We start from the raw sequence: 21663 nt of genomic DNA, 5'->3' as shown, positions 1-21663 counted from the left end.
TAAGAAGCTTCAAGCCTTAACTGAATCCTCTTGTTACCACACTTCACGTTATCCCAACCTTTTTGCCTCATGCTAAAATTGTCTTAGTTAAGACACCAAACATGAACTGTCTTGGGTTAGCACAGCCCACTCTCACAGCTTCTCTCCCCCAACACAGAAGTGAGGGAAAGTGACACACACACAAAAAAAACCTTCCAGGTTGAGATGAGGCCTGAGACTTTTACTACAAATGAAGTAATACAATGTACAATCACCTTAGCCTATTTGCAGTAAAGGGCAGTAAAATGCAGAAGCAGAAGCCAAGGACCTATTCACCCCCCACCCAACCCCTGACCTGCATCCAGACCAGCAGAAGAAACCTACACCCTGAACCCAGAAACTGAAAGCAGCAACCAGAACATGAAGCCTCTCATGTTATAATGTGTGAACTTCAAGCCCCATAGTATTTTCCTCCAACCAGCACTTTCATTTTGAAGCTGGAATGACAGCAGCATGGTATGAACAGCAGCAGATTCAACTCAGCCTATGACAGATGTAAATGAAAGCAGGAACTATGTAGCTATTTCCTGATCATGTTGGGTTGCAAATGGGGAGTTTCATCCTGTTACAGTGGAGAGCTGAAATCCCCCTCCCTCACTGACAATAACCATGCTAGCTCAGTCCGGAAGCAAACCATCACACATCCTGATCTTTTTTAATGATGCTTCAGATGTTCTAGAGCAACTAAGACATGGTCTGGTATCTGGCATACTTATTTGCAACCCAAAAACCCTAAAACCAGTTCACTGGTCTGTAATAGGTGCTGTGACAGTAGGGTCAGAGATAAGAATTTTGCACATATCAGGGAAGAGAGATAAGGAGAAATGTCTGGAAGGCAATTCATGCTAGGATGGGATGAATGACCCTCTGCAGCTTTCTCCTTAAATAACAGCAAAGACAAGTAAAACTGATCATTTCTGTACACATTTTTGATCTGTGATGCAGGACAATGTTAATATGCATCATGGGCATGGCTGGATGAACAAATCGCAAATTTCATTCCATGCAGGTGCCATTGAGGTTACTGTGCTCCAGATTTTACATGAAAGCAGGTCTCTACTTCTATGGGTATTAAAGTATCTTGTGGCATAACACTAAGAAAGAGAAATTTCCAAAGGGATAGTCTAAAATAATTGGCCTACCTCCATAATACTCTCCATCACTTGGAAGTTTTCAAAAGGCCAGGTCTTTGAAAAAAGTGGCAGAGGGGAAAAATAAAATTGCAGATAATTTTATGAAATGAATTTGTCCTGATGAAAGAAAAGGAGAGGAGCACAAATGCTAAGCATTCTCTGGGGAGTTCTTGCCTTGAAAGTAAGGCAAACTACTTTCAGAAGTCAGCAGTCTCAATTTATTAAAGCAAGATAATGTACAAATCTTATTGCTGGTGTTGGGTGAATGTGCACAGTCTCTGCACAAACACTTATTGCCCAGGAAATTTACAGTACAATGGAGCATTCATGGTAGACTGTATATCTTGTGGAAAAAAAAAATATCACTAGCAATACAATGCTTTACAGTGCATAAATGTTCTCTTGCACCTAAGTGAACTGTTCTTTGAGAATTCAATCTTTTGCTAACTCTCTGAAAAGTGTTGTGTAAATTCTGAAAGAGGTCCCTAATAGATAACATAATAGGCATAAAAAGGGAATGATATTTTTTTACTCAAAGACAGATTATGCAAATGTATGTGTCTGTATATTAATGGCTGGGGATACCATAACAATGACAAATGCACACATGCATTTTCCATCAAACTAACACATTTTGGCAAATGCAACAACCATTCTTTAAGCCTTCAGGATTAAAATAATTAAATAAAAAATTTTAAATACAGTATTTAGAGACTGCTCCTATGTGAAGTTCTGTCATCTTCCTTCTGATTTCCCAAGGGAAGGTGGTTTTAGTCTCATATTGCCCTCCCAAACTTTTAATTGAACATACAAAAGAAAGTATTTCTGATTAAGCAGTGTGAAACTGAGATATTACACAAAAGTGAAAAAAAAATTATAAATTATCTAACATCCTAAAATCCAAAATGAGAACACATAAAACAATGAACTGAAATATGTAGCAACTGAACTGCAACATAAAAGCACATCAGGTTTAAAAAAAAACATCAATGTTCAGGTTTTAATAGAAAATACAGCATTTTTCTGGACAGAATAAATTCTAAACATCCCTGTTTTCATTAAAAAGCCTTTGTAAGTACAATTCCGAAATAGACAAAAAAAAAAAAAAAAAAAAAAAAGGCAGGAAATGATTACAATGATGTGTTTTCTTTGTACAGCAAGGAAAATCTATTTCAGCTCTTGTTCTCTCTTGCTTACAGGTATACAGATACTGCACCATTTTGCTTGCTGTCATCTTGTTCTTAAGCTTTACTCTCTCTAAATAGTACTTTGTCATTATATAAAACCAAATCAAATATCAACAAAGAACCTATTGTAGCATGAAAATACAGCCTATAGGGGGAAAAGTATCCTTTTTTGTCTTTTCCTTTTTTTTTTTTTTTTTTTTTGTTTCAAATGAAAATTTTAAACACCAAGAGAACTCAGAAGATGATCCAAGCAATTCTTAGGTTCTGCTGGACTGCATATTTGGCACAGCCCTGTGGTTGTCCCTTGAACTACATTTTCCAGAAGTTTTTAAGCACTGCATTATAAGGTTGCATATTCAAAGTCTGGAGCTTTAACATTGTTGATTGTAATGAGTAAAAAAAGCACAAGCTGAGGCTCAAGAGATAGCAGTTTAACTGGTTATATGACAAATTATGTGGCCTAATGCTTTAATATCTGTTTCCTCTGCTGAAGCCATGGAATATTATTGACATGAATTACACGTGCTGAGATTGTATATGGCTGTAGTCTATAGATAGGTAGGGACAAACTACAGAAACTTATGCTTGTGTAAGTCCCCTGGATTTCAGTCAAAGTGGACAATATCAACACTACTCTTTTTTTCTAGAAATCCAAGAATAATCTGCCCAACTAATCAGAAAAAAATAACATTTCAATCATAGACAAAGCATTTCTTTACTTTCATTTTCTTTCCTCTTCTTCCTATAAGGTCTCTGAATTAAAGACTCAGACATTGGGACACAAAAGAGCTTACTCTCCTGCATTGTGAGTCAGAGAGGTTAAAGACCCCACTGGTTTAGACAGTATTTTATTCAGAAAGAAAAGACATGCTATACTAAGGATAACTATTATCAGGGTAATAATTAGGATCTTTAAAAAAAAAAAATTCCTTGCTCTCTTTTGAGGAGAAGAAATGAAATTTACAAGCAAAGCAAGCACTGTGACATCTCGCAACTCTGAAGAGCTCATGAGTCCAGTTGTTACTTTTCATTTTCCTTTTGAAAAAACATTAAGAAATTTAAATCTGTTTGCAATTTGAATTTACAGGACTGTATTTTGCTGGGCTTTCACTTAAACACTGTGAATGTTTTTAAATTGTCACTTATAACCTCTCTAATCCTATGATAACAAATTTGCTCATAGACTCAAAGATTATTTTAGGTAACTACCTTACCAGTAGGAGGTTTTTATGCCCCTGTTTTTTTTTTTGTTTGTTTGTTTGTATAATCTATTAATTGCAACATTCAGCTTAAAATAGCTAGGTATTCTAGTTAAAGCACCAAAACAAGCAGCAAATTCTTATTACTGCATACTTACTTCCAAATCATTACATCAATGCATTAGAGATTTATGAGAAGTTCTAACACTCTCTTTGACATTTATTTTTTCTCTGTTGTAAGTATACTTAAACACTGAAACAGATTCTTTAGGAAGGTTATGTAGTCTCCTTCCCTGAAAGGGAATAAAGAATAGCTTAAATATAGAATCATAAAATCATTTTGGTTGGAAAAGACCCTTACAATGATTGAGTCCAACCACTATCTAACTTGACCAAGTCTGGTGCTAAACCCATGTTCCTTATCACAAGATCAGGTTATGCAGTCTCCTTCCCTGAAAGGGAATAAAGAATAGCTTAAATATAGAATCATAAAATCATTTTGGTTGGAAAAGACCTTTACAATCATCGAGTCCAATCACTATCTAACTTGACCAAGTCTGGTGCTATACCCATGTTCCTTATCACAACATGTCAGTGTTTTTTAAATACCTCCAGGGATGGTGAATCAACCACCTGCCCTGTGGAGCCTATTAAACACACAATGGTAATGTAAGATCTCAGAAGGCAGTCTATGACAGCATTCCTGCAAGAATATAACTGTAAAATAAAGCCAACACATCCATACATGTATACAAACAAAATGACACCATACACACATACAGAAAAGCTACAGACAAGCATTCAGTTTACTCTCATTTTCATGAGGTTACAATATGGAAAATACGAGGCATTACTCAACAAATAATAAGGCTGATTTGATTTTGGTTGGTTTGGTCTTTTTGCTGTGGGTTGGTTGGTTTGTTTTTTTAAAGGCTGGATGGTTATTTGATTCAATAATTGTTTAGAAACACTTGACTGGGTGACCCTGAAGGCCCTTTTCCTGCTGGGCCTATCTGCTGTGAATTTGTGATTTTGTAGGCACACTTTGTTAGGAAGAGCGTGAATCAACAGACTATCATCCAAGAAGCACTCAAAGACCTGCTCTTGGTATCATTCATAAAAGTAAGCATAAATTCAACTTTTTATGCTGCTTAAATTTATATTTTCTTCTTTAAGCTATAACTATCAATAACCTTGACAGCACCCATTCAGTGCTACTGACCTCGAAATAGACCAAATTATGAACATTTCATAAATCCACTTTTTAAAAACATTCCTGAATGCATGAAGTATAAATGCTAAAACTAAACCTAAAACTAAAATTCAGTATTTGATTAGTCATAGTTTGCAGTATGTTGTATACACCATGCCCTTGACACCAGCCAGTTCAGTGCTGACAGGTTACAGTTTTCCTCTTCTTTCAAGAAATGCATGGAAATTGTTCTGTTTAATGAGACATCCCAGACAAGACAGAGATACATTTCTTTGAGATTTATGTGTTTAATTTACCTTCATTGTCCCTTAGAGTAAAGTTGGGATTCAAAGAACGCCCTTCATCAAGGAAAAAATGGAATCTTGCCCCATTTGCAGAGTTATCTTTGTCAGTTGCAGTGATAGTCTGAATTACCTGAAATAAAAATGAACAGTGAATGTGTTGAAATTTGAATTTGATGCAAATGGTACCTGATCTCAGTACAACGCTTAAACTTATCTTATTGCTATTTTCTGCATCTAAAGTTTTTATACATCCTGACATTCGGACACAGTCAGAATCTGGAACAGAGATTTTCACCATCTGCACTTCATCCTGTGACTTTCAGAATTACAGTTTCATGCAAACATCTTTTTTCATAGAGCCAAAATTCAGACTGAACCAGGATGGCCAATGCAGGGTGTGATCTAGTTGCCATCCTAGTAATTAGATGCACTTCAGTATTTGTAAGGAAAAAACATTATTTAGCCAAAATGTCAAGTATGTAATGCCATGTGTGGGAGAGGAATTTTTGAAAGGTAGTCTTTGCCTTCAAAAGCCCTGGTGGTTTTTAAAATTCACTTTCAATTAAAGCTGAGCTAAGCTTTTGGAATGTATGACCAAGCAATATTTCTACCTCTGCTTTCATTTTCATGCTGGGTCTGGAAGCTCAAGTGCTGAAGTAGAATTTAATAAATGTTGTTCTTGTGGTATAGGCAGTGAAGCCCACACAGTCTGATGCACTGAGTTGACAGATGTCCTAAGGGAAAGTGTTCTTTTAATAAGAATTTTTCTGTTCAGTGTTCAGCTGTAATCTGTCTGGACTGAACCTGAAGCATAAACAGTACATGCTCAAGTGATTTGGGCCGTTTTAAAAATAAAATTACAGAGTTCTCTATTTCCATTCACATAAGAGAAAACAAATATATTTTAAAGCCAATATAGCACAATGCTTATTTCATTAACTATATACAATACAGTATATTTTATGACTATACACACCTTAGACAATTAACAATACTGATCACAGTATATCAGAGGTTGGAAGGGACCTCAAGAGAGCATCAGGTCCAACCCCCCTGCCAGAGCAGGATCACTTAGGATAGTCCGTACAGGAATGCATCCAGGTGGGTTTTGAAAGTCTCTAGAGAAGGAGACTCCACAATCCCCCGGGGCAGCCTGTTCCAGGGCTCTGTCACCCTCACTGTAAAGAAGTTTCTCCTCATGTTGAGGTGAAATCTTCTATGTTCTAGTTTGAACCCATTGTTCCTTGTCCTATCACTGTGAGCCACTGAAAAGAGCCTGGCCCCCTCCTCCTGACATATTTATAGCCCCCTTACATATTTATAGACATTGATCAGATCCCCTCTCAGTCTTCTCTTCTCAAGACTAAATAAGCCCCAGGGATCTCAGTCTCTCTTCATAGGGGAGATGCTCAAGTCCCCTAATCATCCTTGTGGCTCTCCATTGGATTCTCTGCAGCAAGTCTTTGTCTTTCTTGAACTGGGGAGCCCAAAACTGGACACAGTATTCCAGGTGTGGTCTCCCCAGGGCAGAGTAGAGAGGTAGAAGAACTTCCCTAGACCTGCTGGACACACTCTTCTTGATGCATCCCAGGATCCCATTGGCTCTCTTGGCCACAAGGGCACATTGTTGTTCCATGGAGAACTTGCTGTCCACCAGCACTCCAAGGTCATTCTCTGTGGAGATGCTTTCCAGCAGGGAAGCCCCTAACCTGTCCTGGTGCCTGTTGGTATTTCTCCCCAGATGTAGGACCCTGCACTTGTCCTTATTAAACTCCATGAGGTTTGCCTTCACCCAGCTCTCCAGCCTGTCCAGGTCACGTTGGATGGCTGCACAGCCTGACAGGTGTCAGCCAACCCCACCTCCCCCTACCCAGTTTTGTATCATCAGCGAACTTGCTGAGGGCGCACTCAATGCCCTCATCCAGGTCGTTGATAAAGATATTGAACGAAACTGGACCCAGTACTGATCCCTGGGGGACATCACTTGCCACAGGCCCCTAAGTTGACTCTGTGCCATTGATGACAACCCTCTGAACTCTGTTGTGGAGCCAGTTTGCAATCCACCTCACTGAACAACCATCTATGCCACATCTCCTGAGCTTTTCTATGAGGATGTTATGGGACACAGTATCAAAAGGTATACGACATCCATTGCTCTGCCCTCATCTACCCATTTGCTCATAACTTCATAGAAAGCTATCAGGTTAGTCAGACAGGATCTCTGCTTGGTAAATCCATGTGGGCTACTCCTGATAACTTCCTTGTCTTCCATGTGATTAGAGATGACCTCCAGCATGAGCTGCTCCATCAACTTTCCAGGGATGGAGGTGAGGCTGACTGGTCTGTAGTTGCCTGGGTCCTCCTTCTTAGCTTTTTTGAAGACTGGAGTGACATTTGCCTTCTTCCAGTCATCAGGCACCTCTCCTGTTCTCCATGACTTTTCAAAGATGATGGAGAGAGGTTCAGCAACTGTGTCAGCCAGCTCTCTCAGCACTCATAGATGCATCACATCAGGCCCCGTGGATTTGTGTGTCTTCAGATGGTATAGGAGATCTCTAACCCTGTCCTGAATGACCAGTGGAATGTTCACATCTCTCCAGTTCTGCTCCCTTGCTTCTAGAGACTGAGGTGATGATGATTGCTGAGAATATTTTAAAAGTTTTTCATAATACTTTTTGGCTGAACTGCATCAGAATAAGATCAATCTGAAAAGTCTATAATCATGCAGTTTATCAAAGTCATGGCCACATCAGTAAAAAAGTTTGTGAAAAGCTAGTTGTTCTCTTCTGAATTTTGCAAAGGTGGTATATCATATGGAAATGCATACCGTTTCGTTAATAATGTTGAAATGGTGTGAGGCAAAGCAAGACAAAAAAAAATACTTGATGGAAAACTATTTTCAAGAGAGTAAGTCTCTGTTATTGCTCAAATACTAAACATGCAGTTAAATACCACACACAGCTGTAAAAAATCCAGGTAAGACCTTTAAAATATATGAGTTTATTAAATATTGTTTATTAATTCTCAGTGGCATTTACCAGTGACATATAAGCCATTTTATGATGCATTTTAATGTTTTATTTGACAGCCCAGTAGATATATCTTTGTCCTGTTGTCCTCTCTTATGCAAAAAATACAGTGACATTTTATAAGGTCTCAGTGTCACATAACCAGTATAAAATTTATTTGCTTTTAAGACTGATTTTAAAACTCAACAAAACCTACTGTCTACACTCCCTAATTTCACACATGAAAATTCAAGTATCTTCAGAATTCACCAAAGTATGTAAAAAGTATAGCAGTGGATGGTAAAAAAGCCATGCTTTTTCATGTGGAAAATACACACTGTATGTGTAATAGGACAGGTCAAAATGTTTTTGACAGAACTGTTTTTAAACAGAAAGTTCATACTGTTTCCTGAAAGGCTCTTGCTTTCTAAGGAAAAGGTTTCTAAGACATTGACTCAGAGACAAGAAATAAAAGTGTGTATCATCTTGACACCTAAATGAATACTCAACCCAGGCCACACTGTTTAAATTAATAGGCCAACTACTTAATGGTCTACTAGCAAACATTAATATACACTTTACCAAAGTCAATTAAAATAAAAATGTAGACACAGAACCTCATGTGCTGTGATATGAAGCAATGAAAGGGTTATTCTATTATTCTAAAGGCAAGAGTTGTTGAGAAAAGAATTTCATGAATGGAGGAGAACTAATTGAAGAGGTTAGAGAGCAGATGCTAAATTCTACTTAGATCTTTTTCAGAACTGAATCAATAAGCAAGTAAATATACACACAACAAACTTACAGCAGAGGCGTTTCTGACCAGCTAACATTGATTTCCTTTGCCTATTAGAAATAACAGCATCCCTGGTAAGGCAGACTGTACTGTCAGCAAAATATTTATACAACCCAATTCTGAAAAAGTTCTCTGTGTGTGTATATGCATGTCCATGTACTTGTTTCTTAATTTACAATGACAGATAGTGTCAGGGAAATGACATTTTACTGCTATCACAATTTTTTCTAGGATTCCTCTGAAAAGCATCCAGAAAATACATTATCTTTGGAGACCTAGAGTGAAAGTGACTAGATGATCTAGTCAGATAATTTAATAGGTTCATACTCCACCAGTTAAAGCTGAACTTGGAAACATTCAGAAAACTGTCAACACTTCCAGCAAAAAGTATTTAAATGTTTTTTTTTGTTTTTTTTTTTTTTTTTACATTGTTATTTGCCCCCTTTGTCTTAATAATAATAAAAGAGTTGTGTGTGAAGCAAAAAAAAAAAAATCATTTTGCAAGTTCATTTTGTGGAAGATTTCAAAATCTCATTTTCCTACATTGGCCAAATTTCACAATCATTTGCAGAATGAGTATAATTTTAGAAGTCAGACTTTTCTCCAAGTCTGGATACCTTCTAAGGTCACATCACAGTTGTTTTATCTACTTAAATATATAATATCTACCAGGCTTCACCTGGAAGCTTTGCTTATCTTCTCAACAAGGTGACTGCTAAGGGAGTAAATCATCTTCTCACAAGCATTTTGTGTTTGACATGCCTTGAGAGGCACTTAAATCCTTAAATTTTACTGTGTTTTGTTTGTTGGTTGGTTTTGTTGTTTCAATAAATTGAGCTGTGGAGGGAAAAAGAAGCAGGAGACAAATGCAATTAGATGTAATGTGATTTCTCTCCACAGAAGTCCCTTATGAAAATAAACTTGCAAACACAAAAAGTCTTCCAATGACGAGCAATTGCTTAGTTTATCTTGAACATAATAAATGCAAAATAGATTTTCTGTCAAAAGAATAAGGATTCATATAGACAAGTGCAGGGCTGGAGCCCTAAAATCACTAGTCAAGTAGAAGTGTCTGACAGTACTAGATAGAATTTGTTCTTCAATGATTAGTCTTATGAATCATTCTCACAAGGTGATGGATAATTCATGAGTAAACACTGTCTTCTGAGTGAATGAAAACCATCCAGCTAGGCATGCTTTTTAGCACCTGGAACACTTGTTCTGCAACCATTGTTTATTTGTCCCTCCTTTGCATTTGTCGAACACTGTCATTTTCTGTATTAAACTACACATCAAGATCTTCTGACTGTGAGACGTGTACTTTTGTCATTTGTGTTTTGTTCAGCTGTTTTGGTTTTGTTGGGTTTTTGAGTTTCTTTGTACAGCTCAATTGTATCAATCATTTCTGAAGTCTTGTTGTGCAGTGCAAGCAAAAAATATTGCATGTCATGTCCATAAGGGAGTTTTGATAGTTTAAGAATACAACAGCATACTGATCCAGCCTCTCATATAAACTGCTGCTTGGAGAGTCCTTTATGGTAGCATTAATTTTGGATGTTAAACTTCCAGAAGTTAAGTCATTCAAAACTGCAACATTAGCTCAGAGAGAAATACAGTGCTGACCCAAACTAGGAGCAAATGCTGTTACAATAAAATTTATTTTATCCTTTAAACATCTCTCTCGCAAATCTCCATTTGCAAAGCTACTAAACTTAACTTACTTACTAGACTTAAAATTTTACTAATAAGAAACATTAGCTACTCACTGATAGCATCCCCAGCAAACAGAGCATTTGTGCACTAGCTTAATTGCATGCTTTAGCTTACTATTAATTATAACACTATAATAATTGCTGAATTATATGATTTTTAAAATATCAGATTATGTTGAAAGCAATTTCAATTAATGTTTAAGACATTATATATATATATGCATGAAAATAAGTATTTTACAAGTTCTAATCCTTGTTAATAAGAGATATTGAGTTGATAGACAGACCCTACCTAGACTGAAGAAAACTGCAGTCATAAGAGGAAAGGTCCTTGAACAAATAATTGCTCAAAATACAGGAAGGTCAGTTAACATGCAAAAAGTGAGGATGACATTCAAGTTAATCAGCCTTCAAATACACTGAGCTGTAGCACTTAGAAGAGAGATATTAAAACTGCTTCATCCATTTTGATCAGGACAGTGGCTTGTCAAATTCCATCATTTATCTGACAAGATTAAAGATTTGCCTGTCTTTATTGAAGATTGGGAATTTTTTTGAAAGATATGTTGAATAAATCCTTAAGTCTTCACCCTTCAGCCTAATATACTTAAGAAGTTAATCAAGTATGAAATAAAAAAAATAAATCAGAAAGCATTATTTCATGTGTTCCCAAAATCAAACTTTGTACATATGTGGCATTAACAAATAAAGCAAATCTTTTTCAGTGGGAGAAATGTAAATGTGAGGATTACCTGACCAGGCTTTGCATTCTCACAGACAACTACATCATACTCTCTGGCAAGTTCTGGAGGGTTGTCATTGATGTCCAGGATTCTAACACCAACTGGAACATGGCTCACTAACCCAGGATTGTCTGCAAAATACACAAGGGGTTACTAAACCTTTTGCAATATTCAAATATTCTGTGACAAACTCATTTTAAACATGGTTTCCTTACAAAATAACACATATAAACCTTTCCCAAGATTGAATTCAGCTTCCTCTCAAGTTATTATGCTATTACACAAAGTAGTTAATGACTCTTGCTTTAGTGCTGACATGCCAGTAAGAAGTAACGGTGTCTTAAGCTATGATCTGCACTTTTGTGAGAGCTCGCCCTCAAAAAGTTTGTGCTCAAAAACCATAATCAATAGAATCCTTTCAGTGAGAATACACTTCCATGATGAAATGATATAGCCCCCAATTCTGAAAAAATTCTTAATTCCCTTGTTCTTACTTATGGAATCTTAGAATCATAGAATCAGTCAGGGTTGGAAGGGACCACAAGGATCATCTAGTTCCAACCCCCCTGCCATGGGCAGGGACACCTCACACTACATCAGGCTGGCCAGAGCCTCATCCAGCCTCACCTTAAACACCTCCAGGGATGGGGCCCCAACCACCTCCATGGACAACCCATTCCAGGCTCTCACCACTCTCATGGTGAAGAACATCTTCCTTACGTCCAGCCTGAATCTCCCCACTTCCACCTTTATTCCATTCCCCCTAGTTCTATCACTACCTGATATCCTAAAAAGTCCCTCCCCAGCTTTCTTGTAGGCCCCCTTCAGATATTGAAAGGCCACAATAAGGTCACGTTGAAGCCTTCTCTTCTCCAGACTGAACAGCCCCAACTCTTTCAGTCTGTCCTCATAGGAGAGGTGCTCCAGCCCTCTGATCATCCTGGTGGCTCTTCTCTGGACACGTTCCAGCATGTCCATATCCCTCTTGTAATAGGGGCTCCAGAACTGGACGCAGTACTCCAGGTGGGGTCTCACCAGAGCTGAGCAGAGGGGGAGAATCACCTCCCTTGACCTGCTGGCCACACTTCTCTTGATGCAGCCCAGGATCTGGTTGGCTTTCTGGGCTATAAGTGCACACTGACAGCTCATGTTGAGCTTCTTGTCCACCAGCACCCCCAAGTCCCTCTCCTCAGGGCTGCTTTCCAGCCAGTCACTGCCCAGTCTGTATTTGTGCTTGGGATTGCCTCGAAATAGCATTTTGTTGAAACTATTTTGTTTAAAGAATACACCTTCTGAAGTCTGTATAAGTTATCAATTAGATGATAAACTTCATTTTACTTTCTCCAATTAAATGAAGCTATGAGCAGAAGACAGCAGTCTGTTTCAAATACAGGATGAAAGAATGGGGTCTTTCAGATTGACATTATAAAAGTGAGTGTCCCTGTGTGTGTCCATGAGAATTAAAAAAAAGAGAAACATCTGTAGTCTAAACCTCCTTTGACTTGGTTATTCTGATCTTAATCAACTCACATAATGTTTCTGCCAAAGAGTAATTTGTAAAATGCCTTAGGTTTGTCACACCTTTATAAAGGCCTCAGCTCAGACTTCAGAATGTCATTGATTAGATACATATTTGGCTTCAAAACCACCAGTAATTTAGCCTCCCAATGAAAGAACATTTGAGAACGTTTACGTTTCTTTTGACAAAGTGAAAGATCTATGCTTCTCTGTTTATACTAGTTAAAGAGCCTGAACTTTACAAGATCTCTCCAGATTTTTCTCATTCTCTTTTTAACTAATATGTATGCTTGCACTCATCCAAAAATTTTAATTCACTTTTGGAACTCAGTCAATTATCCTTGTAAAATGGGAATACAAAGAAGATCAAAAAAAGTCAAGAGAAAAGGAAGAACTGACTTAGGTAATACAGGAAACTCTGTTCACAATTAACACTAGCATTTGAATTTAGAACACAGAAGAAATGTATAGACTTGCAGTTTCCATTTTCTTGCTGAAATTTCCCTTGACTGTTATTTTTTCCTTTTATTCCCCCCTTTTTAATGCAAAACTATGAATATCTTTATAAAAGATAAACTAAAGGACTAAAGTAGGCTTCCTCAATTGTGCTCATGCAAGACAGGCTTTCAATTGCTATCTAGGAAACACTTTCATTGAGGAATGTCAAAATGCTAGGTCTTTATGAAGTGAAAGTGAGGAAGAATGACACTTGGCTGTTCACTAAGCAGTTGGCAGAAAGAAACCATTCCTCAACCTTTACTGTTATTGCTGAAGGAAGCAATATTCTCCCCAGTAGATCATTTGTAGTATTAGTATTAACACAAAACGATGTTTGGTCCTTCCCTGGAAGGTAGGTTATGAGTTGTTCAGAACAGCACAAGCAGTAGAGACTGAGTATTTCTTATTGCTTACTGAAATATGTCTTACAAAGACATTTAGGTAACTTTCTCTGTCAATGTTATCAGATAGTCTAATTACAAAAATCCCATAATTACAATTACAGAATATGGTATCTAGCAACAGATGATCTACTAATCAAAGAATATTTGCACTTGAGGCTTTGTTCAGGAGGCCCTTGCACAAGGCTTGTGAGGTATGTAAAGCAGAAAGTTGTATACAATAAAAGGAAAGACATAAAGCAGATAAACAGAGAGCACACAAAAACGTAGAAATGAGATGGAAGGCAGAGATCACAATAAAGGGTTAAGGACAAATACATCCATTTGGGAGTGTACTCATAAACTATAGTGAAGAAACTGAAGACTTTAATACAAGAGAAATCCGAAAGAATCTTTTGCCAGAAGGGAAAACCGGAAGTGAAAAAGTTGTGACTATCAGGTAATCATTGGATAACTGGAAAATCTTTGTTGAGAAGGACTCCTGGAGATTACTGGTGTAGTCTTCAGCTCAAAGCACATGCATTTGAGGAAAAGTAACAAAATGAGCAGGAAGAGAGAGAGAGAGAGAATGACAGAGAACTTCCTTTAGTCTGTTAAATTTTCATTATTTTCACAGATATTTTGTGGATATTCAAAGAGTTTACCTTTGCTCTGCAACTGCTTTGCAGTGCAAAGAATTCATAAATATCCAGTTTGAAAGAGCTCTTAATATACAGGATATCATTAGTATCTTTCTGGAAACAGTTACCTCGTGATCTTTGACATCTGCAGGCAAATTTCCATATTGACACCCCACCCACTACAAAATGCTAACAGGGGAAGTATTAACACTGCTTACTAGAACAGTCTTGAAGTCTGTCAGGTTGTGTAGACTACACAGATGTGTATGCAAGATGATAGTACAGTTTATAATGTGGGAAAAGAATGAATTGAGTGTCTTTACAAACATTTTTAGGTTTGGTTTTGCTGTTTTATTTTTTAAAAATATAAAAACTCTGATAATTTTCAGGAGTAGAACTCACCTGCAATCTCCAAATAACTCTAATAACTGCTCCATTCTGTTAGACAAATTTCTTGCAGCATTGTGGCTGATTTCCAGTTTTAGGACAAACAGTGCTGACACATAGTTCAGGTTTGTGCATTACAAAACAGCCACAACCATTCTGTGTCCTATTAGACGTATGCCTCTAGAACAGATTTTTCAAAGTGAATACTCACTGTTTTAAGGTGTAACTGAAGCAGCAACATTGCCCTGATTTCCCTGCACTAGGGACTTGCTTTCCTATGCTTTACTCTTCCCAGAATATTTTTTTCCTAGAATACTAAATACCTGTAAAGTGAGTCAATTTAACTGAATATCAATCTCTCCATTAGTAACTCCTCTGTGAATTTACAAAAGTCCCTATCAACAGCCAGTCTGAAATTTTGAATATTCCATCAATTTCTTTGGTCAAACTTTAAAATCCCTATTTAAAAAGACATTTTTAAAAACAGCTACTGCTGCTTGACATTTCCTTTTACAATTAAAATTCCCACGGGCTCTATGAAAATAAATTCTAACTGAATGACATTCAGAATAACAGACCTGATATTAACAGTCTTTTGTGGGGTTATTTTTTTTCTTTTTCTTTTTTTTTTTTTTGTTTTGTTTGTTTTTCTTTTCTTTTTGCTTCTTTTTGGTTTTTATTTAGTTGGGTTATTTGGGTTTTTTATTTTGCTTTTTGTTAGCCCATTGCATCATCAATATTATATACTGATCTTAATCAATACAACAATGGGTTTTTTTTGTCCTATCTTGACATCTTTTCAAGATCATATGAGGCAAGCTAATCTATTCTGGTACTTTTTTAAAGGGAATTAGAAAGCACTTACCACACTTCTTCAATAATGATTAGTTTTGACACATTAGAAGACGAAACAGGTCTAAGAAGAATAAAATATACTACAGAAACAAGACTAATATGAGGAAAATGTAAGTAAATGAGAGAAGTAGTATTCAGAAAATAGTTTAATTCCAGATGGTGTATAAACTGAATTTTCTGGCAAGGAGAAAATTATAGAGAATATAGTAATGAGTATAATAGTACTTTGTTCTATTCTGTTTGAGGTATTTGGTTGGGGGGTTTTGTTTGGATTTGGTTGGTCTGTTTTTTGTTGTTGCTGTGTTTTGGGGTTTTTTGGAGGGGTCTGGGGTGGGGGCAGGGCAGAGGGGTTTTTATCATAGAATCATAGAATCAACCAGGTTGGAAGAGACCTCCAAGATCATCCAGTCCAACCGATCACCCAGCCCTAAGCAATCAACTAGACCATGGCACTAAGTGCCTCATCCAGTCTCCTCTTGAACATCTCCAGCGATGGCGACTTCACCACCTCCCTGGGCAGCCCATTCCAATGGGAGCCCAAAACCGGACACAGTATTCCAGGTGTGGTCTCCCCAGGGCAGAGTAGAGAGGTAGAAGAACTTCCCTAGATCTGCTGGACACACCTTTCTTGATACATCCCAGGATCCCATTGGCTCTCTTGGCCACAAGGGCACGTTGTTGTTCCATGGAGAACTTGCTGTCCACCAGCACTCCAAGGTCTTTCTCTGTGGAGATGCTTTCCAGCAGGGCAGCCCCTAACCTGTCCTGGTGCCTGTTGTTATTTCTCCCCAGATGCAGGACCCTACACTTGTCCTTATTAAACTTCACCCAGTACCAATCCCTGGGGGACACACTGGCCACAGGCTTCCAAGTGAACTCTGTGCCACTGATGGTGACCCTCTGAACTTTGTTGTGGAGTCAGTTTGCAATCCACCTCACTGACCAACCATCTGTGCCACATCTCCTGAGCTTTTCTATGAGGAGGTTATGGGAGACTGTATCAAAAGATATATGACATCCACTGCTCTTCTCTCAGTTACCCATTTGGTCATAACTTCATAGAAGGCTATCAGGTTAGTCAGACAGCATCTCCCCTTGGTAAATCCATGTTGGCTACTCCTGAGAACCTTCTTGTTTTCCATGTGGTTAGAGATGGAGTTTTCTACATCACTGCTGCAAATAATTTCTTTTTGTGCATCCTGTTTTTCTCTGAATTCTGTATCTTTCTGCTATTGTTTCTGTTTCTACCAAAACTTATTGATGAAAAAAATACTTATAATTTTGGCATGTACTTTAATGCTTTTATCGTAATTCTTGTCAGACAACTGTTCCAAAATCTTATGAGCTGTCCTTTTTTTTAACATTTTAAAATTCTTAACAATTTGCTTGTTTTCTGTAAAAATGCTTCTGAAAGTTATTTCTTGTGTCATGTTTTAAGTGACTGCATTTTCCTGGGATCATAGAGTATTGCATGTTTTACATATATCACATAATTTGTCAAATAGGTATTGCTCTAACTTGATGCTTTGGTATTTTATTCCCAAAAGCCAGTATGAGGAATACCCATGGAGAGGATTAGAGACAAACATTTTTTGGTAGTTTTTTCAATATCTGATTGCATCTGACAACCTTGGAGATTTTTCTTTTGTCTGTAAAATTGATGCATAATGATGTGTCCTATGTACTTTGATTTCTAATAAATTGTGGTATCAAAGATCTGTATGTGCAGCATCCTGCTGTGCAGTATTTTTTTTACTGTCTTCTGCTTGCATTTCTCTAAATCTTGGTGATTTCACAGAACCTGGCAGGAACCCTGTAATTTCAATTCTCCTGTTCGCCACAGTTTTACAGATTAGGAGAAACTCTTTATGGGCCTCTCAAAGATAAATTTGTGCATTCATTGCATTCAAGTTGGTCCTTTAGGTAAAGTAGTATGAAATTGTCTGCTTTTCTGTTCTCTATCATTGCAGAGCATTTTGGAGACACTCGGGAACACTACAACTTCACACTAAAAAAAAAAAATGGTCTAGTAAACCCATAAATCTATTTTATATACTGGTATACTTACAGCTGCATAAGAGAAATGTGAAAAATTCTCAATAGAAAGTATCTTCTAGTTCTCTGAAATAAAAGAACTTATCTTGATGGGAAAAAAAACCCAGTTTCTTATTACAACCACAGATACTTTTATTATCCTTCTAAATAAATGTCTAGTACTTTATGAATCCTAGTAATCCCCTGCCATAACTAGAAATGGTTTGTTCTCTGTCTGTTGAGCAGATACTGTCTGTTGGACTGATACAGTCTGTCCAGTAGTTGAAATTGATATATAAATGAAGTTTTCTGACACAGTCTTCTTGGCTGTATTTCTGAGTAGAAATTTCTAGTGAAAGCTACAATCCACAGTTTGATTCACAAATCAAGACCTTCTTTAATTCCTTCAGTTCTCACTGTTTATTTCTCTTGGCAGCATTTATTCTTTCTTATTGAGTACAAAGACTTCACGGACAATATTATCTGTCCTATTTGAAGCATTGCTGGAAAACTTTGAATTACATGCTTATTTTTAACTGAAATTGGCTTTGGAACTCACAGAAGTTCATCCATCTATATTTTGCTTATGTGGGGGCTGCGATTTGGGGTTTTGCTCTTTTTGTTGCTTTTACTATCAGCGCTACAATATGCTAGAGAGAAACTTTAATTGAAGCACCCACAACCATTTTTACAGCTTATTTCCTTTGAGAATATGTCACTATTTGTGAGAAATAGTTATCCTTTTTCTTCCCCACATTCAACACACAGTTTCCAGTATCAAAAATCACAGGATGGTTGATGTTGGAAGACACTTCCACAGGTCAGCAGGTACAACTTCCCTACTCAAAGCTGGGTCAGCTAGTGTACATCATTCTGGGCCACTTCCAGTTAGGTTGCGAGTATCTACAAGAATGGAGGCTTTACAACCTCTTAGGTGCCCTCTCCCAAGTTTTGACCAATCTCACAGTAAAAACATTTTTTTCTTATGTTTACATATGTTCATCTTTACTCATCTCCTTTACTCCATCTATGAGGTAATGAAGCACACTGCTAAGCTCCACCTGAGCTTTCTCATCAGTCCCAGCTCTTTCAGCCTTTCCTTTCATGACAGATACTCCAGTTCTGGGCTTAGTCCAGTTGGTCCATTTCTCTGCTGTCCTGGTTTTAACTCAGCTGGCAGCTGAGCCCCAGTAACCTGATCATGACAGAGTGGTTTCTCTTTCCCCCTACCTTCCCTTCCTGCCCTCTGGGTGGGCGAGGAGGAAAAAGACCCAGGAGGCAGAGATGTTAGTTGAGATAAGGAACATTTACTACTCCCTGGGGTGGCTCAACAGAGTCAGTATTTTCAAGAACTGTGTGGACAGAATCACAGAATATATTTGGTTGGAAGAGATCTTGAAGATCATCCAGTCCAATCTTCAACCCAGCACTGAAGGGTCAGCAATAAGCTGTGTCCCGAAGCACCAGGTCCACAACTCCCCCAGGGATGGTGACTCCACCATTGCCCTAAGCAGACCATTCCAATGTTTGATAAGCCTTTCATTGAAGAAATATTTCCAAATATCCAGCCTAAACCTCAAGGCTCTGGCACAGCTTGCATCCATTTTCTCTGGTCCTGTCACTTGCCACCAACAAAAGGAGTCTGGCCTCCTCTTGGCTTCAACCTCCTTTCAGGTAATTATAGAGAGTAATAAGGTCTCCCCTCAGACTTTTCTTCTCCAAACTGAACAACCATAGCTCCCTCAACTGCTACTCACAGGACATGTGCTTTAGGCACACGGCTCTTTGGGACATAGTTTAATTGCCATGGTGGTGGTAGGCTGATGATTGGACTTGATGATCTTAGAGGTCTTTTCCAGCCAAAACAATTCTATGATTCTATAAACTTTCCCAAAGAATTCTAACAAGCTAGTGAAATGTGAATAAACTGTATTTTAAGATTCTATTGCCATCAATTTGTAGTCCTTCCCCTTGACAAAATACAGTCTGTAGATCTTTCAATATAAAAACCAGTATTACTTCATCATCATCTTTATTATTCCATAGTGTTCAGGAAGTACAGGTACCGAAAAAATCAAAGAAACAGCTTTGGTGCTGTACTCTGGACGCCGAAATCCTATTCTGCTTTCCTGTATGCTGCTTTTGAAGAACAGGGCATGTTTAAGAAAAAAAGCATTGCCCCACTTATTCTCCTGGCAAAGACCTCTGGTGTGCTTTAGGAAATATCTGCAGATATGTCACCTTAAGCTTGCATTTCAAAGACCAGTCCTCAAGCCTGTCTGCATTTCAAAGAGCAATACTGAGCAAAATTTTGGTTTTTTCTTTCCTTAGGTTTTCAGAGAGCCTTGAGTATCTCATTATATCAGCTAGTTGCAAGATGTTTTCTTCATATTTTACTACTTGTTTTGGAATATATTGTTTTCGTTACAAGACAGTTTTTGGCATGAGTAGTTTTCGAGCTTTTTCCTTCACTTCTTAAAGAGTTCAAGTATGTAAACTCAGCATAGATAAGAAAGAAAGTTCATGGCACAAATTGCTTAGCAGAAATGAAAGGTGGGTGGGAAAAACATCCAGGGTGTCCTTGAGGCCATAAAAAATAATTTGAGGAGCAGGTTTGGAAGACCCCAGACCACTCATGCAAGCATAGACACATAAATATTTTGTTGAATCATGACCCATGAATATATAACAGGTAGGAGAAACAGTTGTATTTGATTGGTGTGACTTTGTAAAAGCTCATGCTGAAAAAAAACTTTTCATCAGGGGTCGTGGGTTTTGGAGACATTCCCCCATGTGCTCAGCACTGAATAAAGAAATGCTGCATCTTATGCACAATAGTGTATAAAACAATTTCTCCTCCTTTTTAACCTAGAGATAAAACAAATGAAAGCAGAGGGTGCTCAACCACGTCAGGTAAAACCTGGAAAAAATGGATTAAAAAAAAAAAGATAGAGGAAAGGAGTAGACATAAAGGTAGGTCACACGTTTGATCAAAATCACTGTCACTAAAAGATGGTGTCACAAAGACTACTTTGCAGGACTGCATCTATGGATTCAGCTTGAGACTTCTTTTTCATTTGGTTTGTTCAGTTTTTAACTTTACAAAGAGGAACCTGGATATTACTAACCTGTCAGTCTCATCTGGGCCTGTGAAGATCATGGAACAGATCCTCCTGGAAGCTATACTGGAGCACATGAAGGACAGAGACGTGATTCAAGACAGCCAGTATAGCTTCACCAAGGGCAAGTCCTGCCCAACCAACCTAGTGGCTTTCTATGGTGTAATTACATGACTGGACAAAGGAAGACCAATGCATGTAATCTGTCTGGAATTTTGTAAAGCCATTGACAAAGTCCCCAACAACATCCTTCTCTCTGAACTGAAGAGATGTGGATTTCATGGGTGGACTGTCAAGTGGATAAGGAATTGATTGGATGATCACATCCAGAGGGTAGTGGTCAACAGCTGAACATCCAGGTGGAGATGACTGACAAGTGGTGCTCTGCAGAGGTCTCTATCAGGACAAGTGCTGTTCAATATCTTCATGAATTATATAGATAGTAAGATTGAGTGCACCCTCAGCCAGTTTGCAGATGATACCAAGCCAAGTGGTACAGTTGATAAGAATGAAGGACAGGATGCTATCTGGAGGGACCTGGACAGGCTGGGGAGAGAGGCTAAGCGGAAGCTTGTGAGGTTCAATAAAGTGAAGTGCAAGGTTCTTCACCCAGGTTGGGACAATCCTTGATATCAGTACAGGCTGAGGGAAGGTGAAATTGAGAGCAGTCCTGAAGAAAAGAACTTGGGCATACTGGTGGCTGAGAAACTAAACATGAGCCAAGCACTAGCAACACAGAAGGCAAATTGCATCCTGGGCTTCATCAAAAGTGTGGCCAGCAGATCGAGATAGTTGATTCTGCCACTCTGCTCCGGTGAGACCTTACCTGGAATACTCTATCCAGCTCTGGGCCCCCAAGACAAGAGAGACAGAAGAGGGCCATGAAGATGGTCAGAGGATTGGAGCACCTCTCCTGT

At 38.1% G+C, this 21663-nt stretch overlaps 1 protein-coding gene across 4 annotated transcripts in view; it reads right to left on the bottom strand.

The window, feature by feature from the left end:
* CDH18 (cadherin 18) overlaps positions 1–21663 on the bottom strand; it is a 110867-nt gene that overhangs the window by 9842 nt on the left and 79362 nt on the right. For 3 of the 4 annotated variants that reach the window (XM_054381772.1, XM_054381773.1, XM_054381777.1), the window contains 2 exons: positions 11324–11445; positions 5068–5185 (listed from right to left, as the gene is read on the bottom strand). In XM_054381772.1, coding sequence (XP_054237747.1) covers positions 5068–5185; positions 11324–11445 — 240 coding nt within the window. Of the gene's footprint in view, positions 1–5067; positions 5186–11323; positions 11446–16552; positions 16563–21663 lie in introns of all 4 variants that reach the window. The other variant, XM_054381776.1, reaches the window with a different exon arrangement.

The sequence above is a fragment of the Indicator indicator genome, chromosome 6 (genome assembly GCF_027791375.1).
Source record: "Indicator indicator isolate 239-I01 chromosome 6, UM_Iind_1.1, whole genome shotgun sequence".
Taxonomy (NCBI): Eukaryota; Metazoa; Chordata; class Aves; order Piciformes; family Indicatoridae; genus Indicator; species Indicator indicator.
Note: the sequence above shows the minus strand (reverse complement) of the source record. Positions and strands in the feature narration are given on the sequence as shown.